This window comes from Nanorana parkeri, unplaced genomic scaffold, assembly GCF_000935625.1.
Source record: "Nanorana parkeri isolate BGI_ZX_2015 unplaced genomic scaffold, ASM93562v1 scaffold129, whole genome shotgun sequence".
Classification (NCBI taxonomy): Eukaryota; Metazoa; Chordata; class Amphibia; order Anura; family Dicroglossidae; genus Nanorana; species Nanorana parkeri.
The window spans coordinates 589,298-604,714 of NW_017306397.1; the positions used below are offsets into that span (position 1 = coordinate 589,298).

Here is a 15,417-nt window from a genome sequence, read left to right on the forward strand (position 1 = left end):
TGTAAACACTACTACAGAAATATGGTTCGTGTAGACTAGAAAAGAAGCTCTGACCTGTATGTCACAGGTCAAACAAACAAAAGCGACATCAAACACATCCATACCACCAAGGTCTCAGATGGAGCAAAGACTTCAACAAAATAAATAAAGCCGATTCTCACCCAAGAAAAACTATAGCAAATGCTTAAAAATGACTGCTGGATTATCTGATAATGTAGCGCAGCAATTAGTACGGCTGCAAGTGCCCTGAAAATGAATAAAGTGTCGCTATCAATCCTTGTAAAACAGACATCTCAGTCCTGGCGAATGCCTTAAACCAGCCTTTCTCAACCAGTGTGCCATAGCACCCTGGGGTGCCTTCTGACTTTGTCAGGGAGGCCTTCAAATTTTTGCTAAATGGGAGGACACCGATAGTAAGTGGGCTCCTGATATGAAGGGAGGGGCATCTGTTGTATGGGGGGGACTCTGATGTGAAGGGGGCTTCTAAAGTGAAGGAAGAGGTCTTCTGATGTATAGGAGGAACTCTTATGAAAAGGAGTGGGGATTCAAATATATGAGCGGACTCTGATGTGAAGAGGGCTCCTGATGTGAAGGAGGGGGGTTTCTGATGTATAGGGGGACTCTGATGTGAAGGAGGCTTCTGATGTATAGGGGGGGGCTCTGATGTGAAGGAGGGCAGCTTCTCTTGTACAGGGGAAACACAGATGTGAAGGGGACACTCCACACTGACCTTTTCTATTGATTTTGTTGTTTTTGCATGGGGCACCACCTTAAAATTTATACTAGACCTCTAGGATAAGGCTTTGATAATGATCACAAGGGGCAATTATATTTTTCTGCATTTATGTTTTTTTTACACTGTAGACTGGGGTGCCTCAAAAATGTGCATACTTTTAAAAGGTGCTGTAGCTGAAAAAAGGTTGGGAAATGCTGTCCTAAACCACTATCTTTGTTTTCAAAGGGTCTATTATTTTTAAATACCATACACCTCTTTTTCTCCTTTGCGCGTTCCTCACTGCACCTTTCATCTCCAGGCATGGAGTGCAAGCACGTGACTCTGCCTGCATGGGCACATATAACTGTAGTCCATGGCAAGAGTGAGCAGAGGAGGGTGGCTATGCGGTACCATGGAGAACAGTGTGTAGCCACCCTCATAATGGAATTTGCAACTAAGGCTATTTGAAGGCATAAAGCCTTAAAAAGTATCACTAGAAAAAAAAAAATTTGAATAGCGACAGAGGCTTTAATGCTTCCATTCAAGTTTATACTGGCTGGGGTGATTCACATTCTCTGTTTGTCCAAATGATCATTGTCACTAAAAAACTATGGGAACTCCTAAATGTTATGATCACTGAAACAATGGGGTAGGGAAAATTATCCAATAATTTCTCCTCACTTGAGAGATTTAGGGGTTCATTTTTAAATGTTAAGCCATTGATGGCTCTAAGAAATATAGGAAATCCTATCGCCCAGCTATATAAACCACCTTATCTCACTTACTGTTGTGTCTCTTTAACAAGAAGTTAAAGGAGAACTATGAGGTGAGTGATTTCCACTCATCCTCATAGTTAGAGCCGACCTGTGACAAAGAAGCTGTCACAGGTTGGCTTTATTGACCGGGAAGTGAGCGAGCACATACAGTTGCTCACTCACTTTCCGACCATCTCCCTGCAGAGAGCGGTGACTGTTAGTCACTGCTCCCGGCAGGAATCCTCCCCTCTCCGATCCTCCAGCACTAGATAGGCAGAGCCAGCTGTCACTTACGCAGCTGGGTGGATCTCACCAGTATTGTAGCGCTATCAGTATATATACTGAGCTTTGGGTCACAGGAGGAGGTTAGTATACGTCCTCCTCTGACACTAAAGAGAACTATGGGGAAAAACATTTACCCCATAGTTCTCTTTTAAAGAAAAAGGTCCACCATTGGGCACTGACACGGACTCGCCGCCCCTCGGCTTCCTGATTAGCCAGGAAGCCAGCTCCATGCTGCCTCGTCACCAGGGAGCATGGAGCCAGCTTCTCGGGTAATCAGAAAGCCAATAAGCATGTAATGACTCGCCGCCCGGCTTCCTGATACCAGAAGTTCAGGTATCAGGATAGGCATCGGGACCATTTGGTTGAGTACGAGTACTCGCCCAAATACTCGGTATCGGCACCGATACTAGTATCGGTATCAGTGCATCCCTAGCACAAATATTTATTTGGATTAAATGCTTGGCAGTATGATCTTTCCATCTGAATTCGCCGCTCATAGCTGTGTTCATAGCACAGCAGAGGACGTGGAACTAGAGATAGAACAAGGGTCCCCCAGGAAAGATAATTTTACTCTTTCAAAAGAAAAAAATCACTGGCATATGAATTTGATCCTTGGTCTTGCAAAAAAGAAAAAACATTATCTATTCAACTTAAAAAGCCAGTTCTATATACTTAAACTCAAGTTAAACCATCCCATCTTTTTCCAGCTAAAAAGGGGATTTCTTTGTTATGAACTTATGAACAATTAGCTTCAGCCAGATTCCATATGTTCTCATAGCAGTGCTGGTGATTCATCCTTTAACCGTCTCCTCTGCAGTATACTGAAGCAGCTCTGTTCTGCTCCTGTTGTGGGAAGCCACGTCAGCAGGAAACCCTGCTGGCTGCCAGGTCACATTCATAACTGTCTGGAGCAGTCGACAAGCAGCACAGTCCAGTACTTTTGGTTTTCACAAGTATACAGAGCTCAAAGCCTGGAAAATAGGGAAGACTGGGAGCCTGAACTCCCACATATGTTTAGAAACCTCAAACACTAAATCTAAAATATAAGTTGCCTCGTATAAAAGTCTCACTAATAACAGTCACAAAAATAATGTTTAAGTCCAAACAGTTTGTAACAAACAAACAATTTTAACTTGAAATTCTGTGCATTTACTATGATTAAAGTAGCCCTATGGCCTTCTAATTAAAAAAAATATATGTGCTGCATCACTTAACGTAAATGTATTTAGTTGTAACTAAACTCTTTGTTTACATCTTGCTGCTGACCCGCAGCTGGATTCAGCGGCCGGCTCCAGAATGTAAACAATGGTGAGCAATAGCCAGCAGGGGGTGGTCGCTTGAGAGTTACCATTACCTCTCAAGCAACCAGAAATTACAGTTATCCGCCACCTAGCAACCCCCTTGGATGCTGGATAACTGGGCGGTTACATGTATTGTATTTGTAGGTGGCATAATCCTTATTAGCATCAAAGGGTGGCCCAAACTCTTTCTTTGCACAGGAACCCTATGTATTCTACAGTACATCTACATGTACCTACAGCAAGGGTGAACATATCCCAGGAGCCAGGTAGCCAATGCGCCTTAAAAATTACAGCTGGCGTCTAACGTTTGAGGTTCTCTGTAGATGTAAATGGAGCAGGCTCCTAAAAAAAATCCTGCGGACACCTGGATTGGACAGACTACCTCCTAAATTCCATAATAATTTATACACCTCTGACCAACAGAACATATACTCTCACTTTCTCAAATTCATCTTATATATTAGTAAAATTACCCCATGTGTACTTTTAGGATGATTACTTTCAGTTTTGGAGCTTTGCTCAAAAGAATATGCCCTAGGGTAATGATCATTTAATAGCCAGTTACTGTACCTTATGAATGCACACGCATGTTCCAACAATAAACTTCCATTTGTAGCACGGGAAGTAATTAATTATCCTGTGACAGAAGTGTGTGGGGTCCTGATAAGTTTATATTGAGGAGTCTTGGCTCATTATTACGCTTTCACAACAGAATTATAACAGGATTAATAACAGCAAAAATAATGTAGCTTTTTAATTTTAGTTCTCACTTCTCATAACAGAATTATAACAGAAAGAACAACAACAATAATATACCCCATCTTTAATTTAAAAGAATTGTCTTAGACTTAGAATCTTAGAATTGAAAACATATTTCACTTTCCTCATAAAAATACATTAAAAAAAAGATTTTTCCTTGATTCAAACACATTTGGAATAGATATTATTGCACTACTTTGAACTTTCCTGACTTCCTATGAAGCTTCAAACTGCCCATGCACACTTTGGACAGAGTATGCAAAACAAACGTGACATAATGTATCTTTCCTGAAATGTTCCAATATGTGACTTATGGGGTGCAGGGAAAGGAGCAGGGGAAAACATGATCATGGAAGACATTTAAGAGGGGCATTCTACAATACTGCAGAAGATATACTGTATTTTTTGTCCATAGCAACCTGGAAAAATGTTTTTATAGTGTACAGTAATAAATACCAAAAAAATATTCATTCTTACAACGAGGAGCACCTCTACCACAGTTCCCATCTCGCCTACTATTTGGCCAAATTCTTTCTTCTTCCTTTCCTCCACAACTGTTCCTCATTTAGGTCGGACATATAACGCCATATAAACACTTGAACTGTTTAACTGTCAGAAATATTTGTATTGCTTGTTACAGGTTTGTGTTGGCACCAGTGTATTTAAAGGACACCAGTTATAAAAGAAAATAGGGGCTGCCATTGCTGACCTCCTTCTGAAAATGCTAGTTGATTTGCTGTCCTTATAGTCAATACTTTTTGAGTGACGAGTGACATACCTTTCCAAACCATAAAATGTAATGTCCACTTTTTGTTTTTGTTTTTTTTGGATACAGCGGTTAGGTGCTAGAACCTCTCTGTCAGGTTTTTGCTGCTGTCTGTTTGCTTTCTGGGCAGATTCCCCCCTCACTATTGCTCCAATTAACCATTGATGGGACATTTTAAATGGTTGATTTGTCACAGAAATGGTGGTAAAGGGAAATCTTCCAAAACGGAAACCTACTCTGTTTAAAAGGGGATAGCATTTTTGGAGAGATCACCAGACCACCTCTTACTTCCTGCTGCGTCTCTGGGACAGGAAGTGAAGGGAAATTTCCATGACGGGACACAGACAAGATTAGGTAACCTGACAAAGGTCTTAAAGTGTATTTCCAATTTTGCAGCCAAATTCTAATAACACCTGTTTTATATGTGTTACATGTTTCCATCCACATTGCATGAGCTTAAAAAAAAAATGCTTCTGGCAGTTTAAATTGCTTTTTTACTTGCTAAAACTTTACTTTTGTAATGGTAGGGTGGGCTGTGAGGGGTTTGTGTTAGCCCTGTCTGTAGTGTGCTGGCTGATTTAATTATGATTTGTACAGTAGACTTGAACACTGCCTGTCCTAGCAAAGGGTTAAATGATTACAGCCCTGGCTTCTGCATTGTATGTTAATGGAAAAAAACACATTCCACACATTTCTGTACTCAGTAATTGTATCAAGACAGGGCACTGTGAAGGTGCTCAGAAAAACCTAGATTCAGCCATCTTGCTTGCTGCAACAAAAGATGTAAAAGGTAAGAAATATTTTTTTTTAAATGTATATTAGTATGCAGTGTAAATGGGAACACATACTTACATATAGAGGGGTTTTCTCAAATTTGACCCTAAAAGTGAAAATACACTTTAACTATTCCCTACAATATCCAAAACAAAATGCTTAGTATTTTTACATCCACTACGTATTGATAGCATTTATCCAAACAGAACAGGTCAAATGACCCAGAGGAAACAAATGTGTCTTTTGGCTAAAATTTTGTTACCAAAATGGCACCTTTTTCAGCTCAGAAATATGAGAAGCAATTCTCCCTTGGCCATCTTACCTATGATATTACAGAGTATTCCACTTAAAGTAGAATGTAGACACAGAGATAGATACAAGTGCACTGAGAGGTATTGACATGCATAATTATCTACATAGACTGAGCTGAAACTTCTGCCATGGTTCAGGGCCAATCCAACTGGAGAAGTGTCAGGTTAGAAGGTCAACAATCACAGCATATTGTTCCTGGCACTATTTGAATGACACAATTCGAAGAATCCTATTCACTGCTATTTAGAGAAGAAAAACAGCCAAAGGCATAACTATATGCATAGGTGGAAACATTCAATATAACTTGACATTAAGATTTTTACATTACATTTTTTTTATATGGAGCTATTCTTAATGCATATATGAATGAGGGGTGTTTTTTACTGATTTTTTTACATGGTTGCTATACTGGTGGGAGATGGACACAGGGAAAGGGGATTCAACTTATGGTGCATTCTATGTTATAACAGGTTAAGTTCATTTTTTCCCCCTACAGATTTACCTTCAGCAGAAATCACATGCCAAAATGGCTCAGTTTTTAGCATTGTGAGCAGCACTGAAGATCAGCTTCTTCTCCAGAAAAGGTTGGTATTTTATTAAAGGAGAAGTGTAGGAAGAGTAAAACATACTCTCCTCATTACTTAGAGTTGGCCTTGGACACTGAACACTATAGAGCAGGGGTGGGCAACTCAGGCCCTCCAGCTGCTGTGGAACTACAAATCCCATGAGGCATTGCAAGACTGACAGGCATAACTCCCCTTACAAGAGCAATGTGCAAAGTGAAGTATCCCACAGCAACACGTGAACTACCAACTGTTCTAAACTAAAGAAGAGTCATAAAAAGGTTTGCACTTTTGCTATACTGGGTCATCTTTGCACTGCGCATGTATGGATGATGAGTACTGTATGTCCTGTACCTTTGCAGCTAAGACACAGCAATAGCAAAACCACTACAATCACCAACCAATGGCTGTTTAAGTCAGAGGGCTATAGGGTCAGGGGGCTAAGGGTGCTACACACCTTACTATAATATATATTTAAAGCAGAACTCCGGGCAATTTTTTTCTTAACCCTTGCTACCCCTGCATTGCAAGGGTTACGCGCTCTTTTTTTGTCTAGGTGCTATAAAAAAAGTTATAGTCATCTGAACTGCAGAGCCAATTCGCTGCAACTCTGGTCCCTGAAGCCTCTCGTCCCCTGTACTGCAGTGATGGAATGTCCCTTAGCGTCCCCATGTTCTATACAAGGTGTATAGAATGTGATGACTCATAAGACCTTAGACTGCTGGAGTGGAGGGGAGAGAGGCTCCAGGGACCAAGCTAAATGCAAGCTGCCTCAGAGGCTCAGAGGAACGGGTAAGTATAAAAAAAGAATTTTGGCACCTAGACAAAATTGAGCACTTAACCCTTGCAGGGTTGAGAAAAAAATTGCCCGGACTATAAAGGTTCTTTTTTTGGGTGGGGGGGGGGGGGGGGGGGGGGGGGGGAGAAGCGGCGCCCGCAGCTGTCAGGATGGCCGAGATTTCAGGGACAAATGGCTGTTTCTGGGAATTACTTATAGCAAGGAAGTACAGAGTGCATCTATAAATATGCTGCTTTAAGAATATGCAATCTGATGCAGGCTCAAAGCTGTGATGGAACTGTATGAGTGCTGGCATTATGAATGGCCTGATTAAATATAGCCTGGTTAGATGACTAAGGGTACATATAACCGAATTTACTGGTTGGCCTTGCATACCCTTGTCAGACACAGTGAGCTGGAACACATGCAGCAACAGGACTACTGAATTTTTTACCTAAATAAACCCATTTATTTATTCCCTGTAAATGGAAGAAACATAAACCAACTGTAACTTGTACTCTAAAAGGCTGACTGAATCATGCTCCCAGGCCCCAGAAACCACAGCGAGGGATTAGAGGCTTCAGTGTCACATATGAAACGGGCTAGTGTGAGAAAAGCTTTGTAGCTCCAGCCTGTAACACAGACGTCAGTTTTCCTTACCTTGAATGCACTGCAGTGTTCCGTCCTCGGCTCGTATTGTGAAGGTTTCTCCTGGGTTAACCTGAACTAGAATGACCTGTCAAAATAAGATAAAAGCAGTTCAGAATAATATAACATCTGGTGTCTCTACTGGGGAACTGCATGACTTCACACACTAACATCCCCTATTTAATCCTGTTGTCCACATGAACACTGTACAACATACAAATGGAAGGGAAAGGGAAGTAAAAGAAAACCGGCACAAACATAAGCATAATAATGTGTCTGATTGGTGAACTGCTGTATGGATATGTGCTCTTTTCTTGTTGACGGGAAAGTTATAGGTTTTCTTAGGAAGCGATTTATGAGATGGGACTTTCCAATGACAAAGACGCAGTGTGAAGTTAGACATGTGCACTGCCAAAAAATTTGTTTCGTTTCGTTTTAAATTCGGATTTGTGTTATTTCGTTTTTCGGGATTCGGGTGTGAAAGTCAATTCGGATTCGGAATTCGGACGAAATTCGGTAGCGGTAGGTCGAACGTTCATTTCGTTTTCTGTTCTTATTCGTTTCGTTCGTTCGTGACATTTGAGGGGGAAAACATATTTTTCTCCTCTAATGTCACTTTGCTCCAACGAACGAAACGAATAAGAAACGAACGTTCGGAATACCGCTACCGAATTTCGGAAATGGAAATTCGGATTCGTTTGCATTCGTTATGTCTGTAATTCGGAATTCGGATACATCCGAATGTCCGAATTTCCGAAAATTCGTCCAAATTTCGATTCGGAACGAAACGAATCACACGTGTCTATGTGAAGTTATAGACACGCCGTTCACAATTGTCAGCTGCAATATTGCTATCTCCAGCTCTTTGCAGCATGCCGCATGGTACTGTCAAAATGGGTATGGACTGGGAGCCAGCAATGCACGCTGGGAAAATATTGCAGTGCCAAGCAAGAGGCTGAGAAACAGTATTACAGCTGTAGCCAACAGTCAGTGGGAAGCTGCCAAAGACTTGAAAGGACTTGTACATAAAGGCATAACCCAACCACACTTAGACAATCTGTCTGCAGAGTGCTCCTTAAAGAAGAACTCCAGGAAATTAAAAAAAAAAAAAATACCCTCTAACCCTGGGGCTACCCCCTGCACTGCAAGGGTTAACTGCTCATTTTGTCTAGGGGCTCAAATAAAACAAATATATTCACCTGATCCTCAGTCCTGCTACACCAGTCCCTGCAGCCTCTTCTTCCCCGGGCTCTAGAGGTCTAAGGACCACTGAGGTCACCACGTCTAATGCAGGTCCATTGACTTACATTAGATGTGAGGATGCCGAGGGAAATCCCACTGCCAGAGCAGAAGGGGGGAGAGATGAGTGCCAACCGCCACGGAACAGAGGGTCAGGTGAGTATATCTGCTGTGTTTCAGCCCCCTCAACAAAACAAGCACTTAACCCTTTAGTGCAGTAGCCCCATTGCAAGGGTAAGTGTTTTTACAATTTCCAGAGTTCTTTATACTTGTAAGTTCACTTGTGTGTGACTGGTGGAGGGAGGAGCAGATAGAGGAATAGACCAATGGCAGTTTATCATTGGGTGGACATATGTGCATAGGATAGGTTTTCCCTTCTAACGGAGGCCAGCCTGCCCTATCTATGGGCACCCACACGCAAGATTGTCACCAAATAAGTGATAAACGTAAAAGGAAAATAACACAATCAAAAATAAAATCAAAATTATATTATATTTGGAATATTTGGTATATTAATTTTTGACTGAAATATTTCACATGTTATTATATTTATAAATTATATTTATACATCATATATGATACTGAATATTGAAATTTTTATGTATTTTAACATTTTGTATCCATATTTAGCTGTATGAATTGTTTGTTGCGCTTTGTGGGCCTCTTACACCTTTTATACTCTTATCCTCTTAGTACTCGGCATATGATTGTTCAGGAAACTCACCTAAAGGCCCAAGTCTGACTTCCCTTGGGAGGAATTTTATTTCCCTACTTGGGTATATGTGGTTTTTCAATCGCACTTGAGGGTTTTTTTTTTGTGGCATTGTTGTAAATGAATCATTAGTCAGAAAGGAATTTTAGAATAATGTTTGTTGATTTGTGTCTACAACAATTCCAATAACGCTGGTTTGTATAACAGAATGTTTTGCCTTTTGATTTCTATAGAAACATTTCTGTACATGCTAAAGATTGTAACAAACATATAAGAACAATTTCATTTTAAAGTGTATGTAAAGGCAAACCTTTTTTTTTAGGTTTGGGTGCTGTGAGAAAGGGTTAGAACCTCTCTTAGGATTTTTCGCTGCATGTATCAACTCTCTACTTGCAATGGTGACCATATTCACAGAGAGAGATGGGAAATCCCAGATCTTAAATGTTCTGGCGACAGCTGTCTAAGAAGGGAATTCCCCTCATTTCCAAAATATTTCCTCTCATTTTCTGTTGCATCCCACGGACACAGACATCAAAAAACTAATGTTATTGGATTTCCTCTATCCAAAGCTAAAACAAAATGTAAAGTGTATTTCTACTTTTGCAGCCAAATTGGGATAACACCTATTTTATATTTGTTACATGTTCCCATTCACAAAGCATAAGCTAAAAAAAAAAAAATGTTTCTTGTAGTTTGAATAATTTTTACTTGGGTTAGGGTTTTATGGGTTAATATTGCTTCTCGCTTCTATTTCTTTGAAATGTTAGGAGGGGCTGTGAGGGGCGTGAGGTGGCTAGCCCATTGTTTGGTAATGAAGCTTTTCAGATAAACCGAATCCTCAAATTTCAGTCCCAAGTCTTTCTATAAGGACAGACTACTCTGAAAGGACTAAGAAAAACCTGGAATCAGCCATCTTGCCTAATTTAAAAAAACATCTAAGGTATACACAACGAACATATAGAAGGGTTTTCTTAAATTTGACTGCAAAAGTGGAAATACGCTTTAAAGTATAATTAAACCTTTTTTGCATATATCTACTGCTAGCAAGCAGTAGATACCATATATGCAAAAACATAAAAAAAATTTAAAAGTTACCAAACAGGTAATTATTTACCTGTGTCTCCACCTCTCGCTCCTGTCTGAAGATCCTCGAGCGGCTGTGAAGGATGATGGGGCGGGCGCATGCGCAGTAGAGATCTTCGGCCGGGAGAAGAGGAGAGACACACTTTAAGTCAATGCAGGCAGCGGGGAGCGTGCAGGCGCATAGACACCGTGGGACACAGAAGCCACAGCAGTCAGCGCTGGATCAGAGACCGGCACCAGCGATGGAGGGACTGCTGAAAACTACTGGAAAGAAGATGATGATCGGATCAAGAGGCTTCTTTTAAGGTAAGTCCTTAAAGTAGAATGGGGGGGGAGGGGTGACTTTAATGTCACTTTAATCTTAACAGGTCATATATTAAAGTTTTTAATTTAGGTCTCGCTAGCTTACATTTTGAATAAATTAAATTTCATTGTTGTTCAAAGTAATAAATGGAAATTTACTAGCTTGGCATAGTTCCATCTTTTACATTTCCTAGGAATTTTACTGTATTTTTATAGAACATATTTTCAGGGGGTACCAAAGGGTGTAAAATATCCAGGATATTCACTCTTAATTCTATATCCATGTTCAAAAAAGATATGGTCTATAGGCTCCTTGTGAATTTTTAGAGTTCATATAGATAACGGGTGGAGGATCCAAGATATACTAGCAGTAAAAGCCGCATTTTTGAACATGCTTGTTTCAGTTCACCGCAAAGTATTCCCTATCACCATAGCAATGGATCCCAGTCACATCATACATGTCTCCATTACTCTGAGCTGTTCTCTCTAATACATCAGCCAGCTGGAAAAGACTCAAACACACATTGCCAGAAAGTCAGGAAACATATTTTTCCAAGCCACGTTAACACTGCAAAGGAGTATAGCATGTCCTATATATTCACATATTCAACCAGAAAGTGTACAACCAGGCAGATACAGTATAAAAACAAAAACACCAATCACTGAAAATATGAATCCAATACATAATATAATGCACTTTTAGGTGTTGTACAGGACACCAGGAATGGGTCCTGGATGGACGGTATATCCCTCCCTTGTTTAGGTGGTGGTCCCGTTAAAGTCACCTTGTATTCAGAGCCTCCATCCCTGACTACAGCCAGTTCCGGTAATGAAAGGGTTAAACCACCAGCCAGAGGGTGTGTTAAAAAGGAACAGGAAGCCAGTCAGTCTGGCTGTGTGGAGTGTTTGGAACAGGACACATGGCTATGTGTGTTAAGCTGTGGAATACAGTCTGCTGGGGCACCTGCGTCCATACTGGAACCCTCTGTGCGCAGGCTGGGACTCTAACCCTGAGGCTGGGACTCTAACCCTGAGGTGGGACTTAGTATACAGGCACTGAGCCGAAGTCTTGTGTTTGCTGAATATAAGCAATTTACTTTGACTGTTTGTGGAAATGAATAAAAGTTTGTTGTCTGATACGGCTGGCTACGGGTCATATCCGCCCTGAATATTACACTGTTTTATTATATCTTGATGTCAGTCTACTAAGCAGAGCAGCAGTTATACTGGGAGAGGAAGCAGCAGATCCCAGATCAATTCCTCTCCTGTCAGCATGCTCAGTGAACATGCTGACAGGAGAGGAAAGCAGAGTGAGCAGAATAATGACCTCACTGGAATAATGCTATTATTTTACTGTTCTCTACACTAGAATGTGGATTTAACCATGTTCTTTTGATACGACTAAATAAAGACACATATAACAACAGGGAGATTAATGCAATCTTGATTGCTGTTCCTTCACAATAAAAAAAAATCAAAAGGTTAAACATGATTAATTACTGTTGAAAAAGAAAGAAGCTAGGGGCAAGAACAGCACTAATAAATAAATGTACTTGATTGCCACGGTGCACTTACCCACAGTGAGCATTCAAAAGCTCTATATTTCAACCTGTCAACTAGTGATACTGGTAGGTGCACCCGTGTTTCTTTCTCTTTCACCATTACCTACCTTCCTGACAGGCTATAATGCTACTACAGTGGAAGTCTTGAACCTGGTTGTGCTGTCTGGAAGGGGTGCTTGAATTCCAAAAGTAACCCCAAAGAGCTATACATCATTTTGCCCAAAAACAGTTCCAAAATTGTTATATAGTTCAACTGTATAATTAGCAGTTTGCCTAGAACTCAGCTTTAGAGGGGTAGTGAAGTGTTTGACAATAGACTCCTAGTAACCGTCACCACTACAATCCATTAGATTGATCCTCTAGAGACATTGAACTTTAAATACAATGCCAATATCATACATTTTCAAATTGGAACAAATAAGTAAGATTGTTGAAGTGGTGTTCTTTCTATATTTCGCAGATTTGTACAATGACAGCAGCTGCCATAGCATGAGGCTTATCCCAGGAGAGAGAACTGTCCTGGTGCACAAAATCCCCTTCCTATTTGCTTGAGTTACTACATATCTCTGTCTGCAGTGGTGGTGCAAAAGTTTTAGGCACTTGTGATAGAATGCTGTAAAGTAAAGATGCTTCCAAAGCTAATGCAGCAAATAGTTTTTATTTCTCAAACAACCTAAAAAGCACATAGACAGAAAAAATGAAGTCAAATCAATATTTGGTGTGTCCATCTTTTGCCTTTAATTATTGTGCTGCCATTACTGCTATAATAAACACGTGGTAATGATCAACAAGATAACATGTAGGTTAAAATTTAATAATTAAAGTAAAAAGTTTTTAAGCCATTTCAAATACTGTAAATCACATACAATGGATGCTGCTTCTTGATGTCTAAAGGTTTGGATTTCCTGCAAAATCTGCTGGACCTCTGAGCACTGGCCCTGATATCCTGTGTTAGGGTGGCTCCTTTACCTTACAGAGTCCTATAGCGCCACCCTTGTGGGTGGTAGTAAGCTGTGTGTGTCCCCATAAACACAGAGGCAGAGCGAGGCAAGCCACTCCTTTCCTCCCCACTCCTCCTTCCTTCCGTCTCCAAGCTAGTAGATGAGCAGCTGCTGGAGACTGCTTTGTCCATTATGATCTTGTACTAGACAGGAAGTTCAGGGAAACTAAGCTGAGAGAGTTGAAGACAGCTGTTCGGAAACCTGGTATATGTAAGTGCTGGTCAAAAATGTAAAGAAATACTTTGCTGAGGAATGTATAATTGATTGATCTGGATTCATTAGTGAGAAAAAGTGTGAGCATTTAGTACTACTTTAAATGAAACAGAATCAGCTGTGTGGGAGAAATGACACTGGGTGAGGAAAAACCATGCTCTACTAACAGGCTGAAGTCACTGAAGACAGTTCAATATAAAAAAAATCTTATACAATGGCAAGACTGATCACAGCAACAAGACACAGGGTGGTCTTACTGCATCAACAAGGTCAAGAAATAGGCAACGTTAAGGACTGAAAATGCAGTGGCACAAGGAAACCTAGTGCAGAAGGTGAGACACATCATGCTGACTTTGCGTTACAAGTGGAAGAAATCCAGTGGTACCATTCAGACATGTGAGAAACCAGTGGGATCCTGGTACACACAACTTCAGTCCAGAGAAGTCTGGTCAGAAATTGCCTTCCTGGAAGACTAGGGGATAAAAAGCCATACCTCCAACGTGGAAACAAGGCCAAGCAACACTCCTATACAGGGAAACACAAGCAAGGTGCTCTGGATGGATGAGCCCAAATTTGTAATATTTGGCGTTAACAGAAGTCAGTTTGTTCTCTGAAGACCTGGAGAGTGCTACAAGGATGAGTGACTGCAGGCAAAAGTAAAGCACGATGGGGGTTTCTTGCAGTTTTGGGGCTGCATTTCTGCACATGGACTTGAGGATTTCATTAAAATGAATGGTCTCCTCAGAGAAGCAGACAGATACTTATCCATCATGCAATACCATTAGGCCCCTTTCACACAGGCTGATCAGGAGAGGATCCATGCACGGATCCTCTCCTGATTACAGCAGTACAGAGCGGATGTCACCAATGTTTCCTCCAAAAACTGCAATTACCGTACCCCATTTGTGTCTATGGGGAATCAGCTGTAAATATACATGTGTCCCAATCCAGCACAGATTACCCCTGATCTGGCACAATTAGGTCAGGCGAAATGGATCTCTGATCCGTCTGATCCTCTGGACCGGGCCGGAGTCAACTGGGTGTAAATGGATGCCCATCTGTTTACACACAGCTGCCCATAGACTTACATTGGGCATCAGATCGGGTCCGTCTGAAAAAAGGGGCCTTATGGAGTAGTCTGATCAGTCCTAAATTTGTTCTGCAGCAGGACAATGACATTCAACCAAAGCCATAAAGATTTATCTTCAGTGAAAAAAAAAGAACAAAGTGCCCTGTAAGAGATGGCCCCAACAAAGCCCTGATTCCAACATCATTAAGTCTGTCCGGGATTACATGAAGAGACAAAAGCAAGTGAAACAGGCTAAATCTACAAAAAAACTGCGATGAGTTCTCCTAGATGTTTGAAACAATCGACCTGCCGAGTTCCTTATAAAATCTTTAGTATCTATTAGAAGTGCTAGTATCACTGTCGATACAAAGTATTTGGGCACATACTCACTCAAATGCTCTGATACTTATCCCAATACCAGAACTTCTGGTATCAGGAAGGTGGGAGGCGAGTCAGTACACACCGCCCGGCTTCCTGATTTTGCCGGGAAGCCGGCTCCATGGTCCTTCGTCACCATGGAGCATGAAGCTGGCTTCCTGGCCAATCGGGAATCCAGGGGGGAGGTAATCACCCCCCCCC

The 15,417-nt window shown here is 41.1% G+C and overlaps 1 protein-coding gene across 1 annotated transcript in view; it reads right to left on the reverse strand.

Annotated features, from left to right (window-relative positions):
* FNDC3B (fibronectin type III domain containing 3B) overlaps positions 1–15,417 on the reverse strand; it is a 297,291-nt gene that overhangs the window by 181,577 nt on the left and 100,297 nt on the right. The window contains exon 3 of the mRNA XM_018553783.1: positions 7,669–7,744. Within this exon, the coding sequence (XP_018409285.1) occupies positions 7,669–7,744 (76 nt within the window). The remainder of the gene's footprint in view (positions 1–7,668; positions 7,745–15,417) is intronic.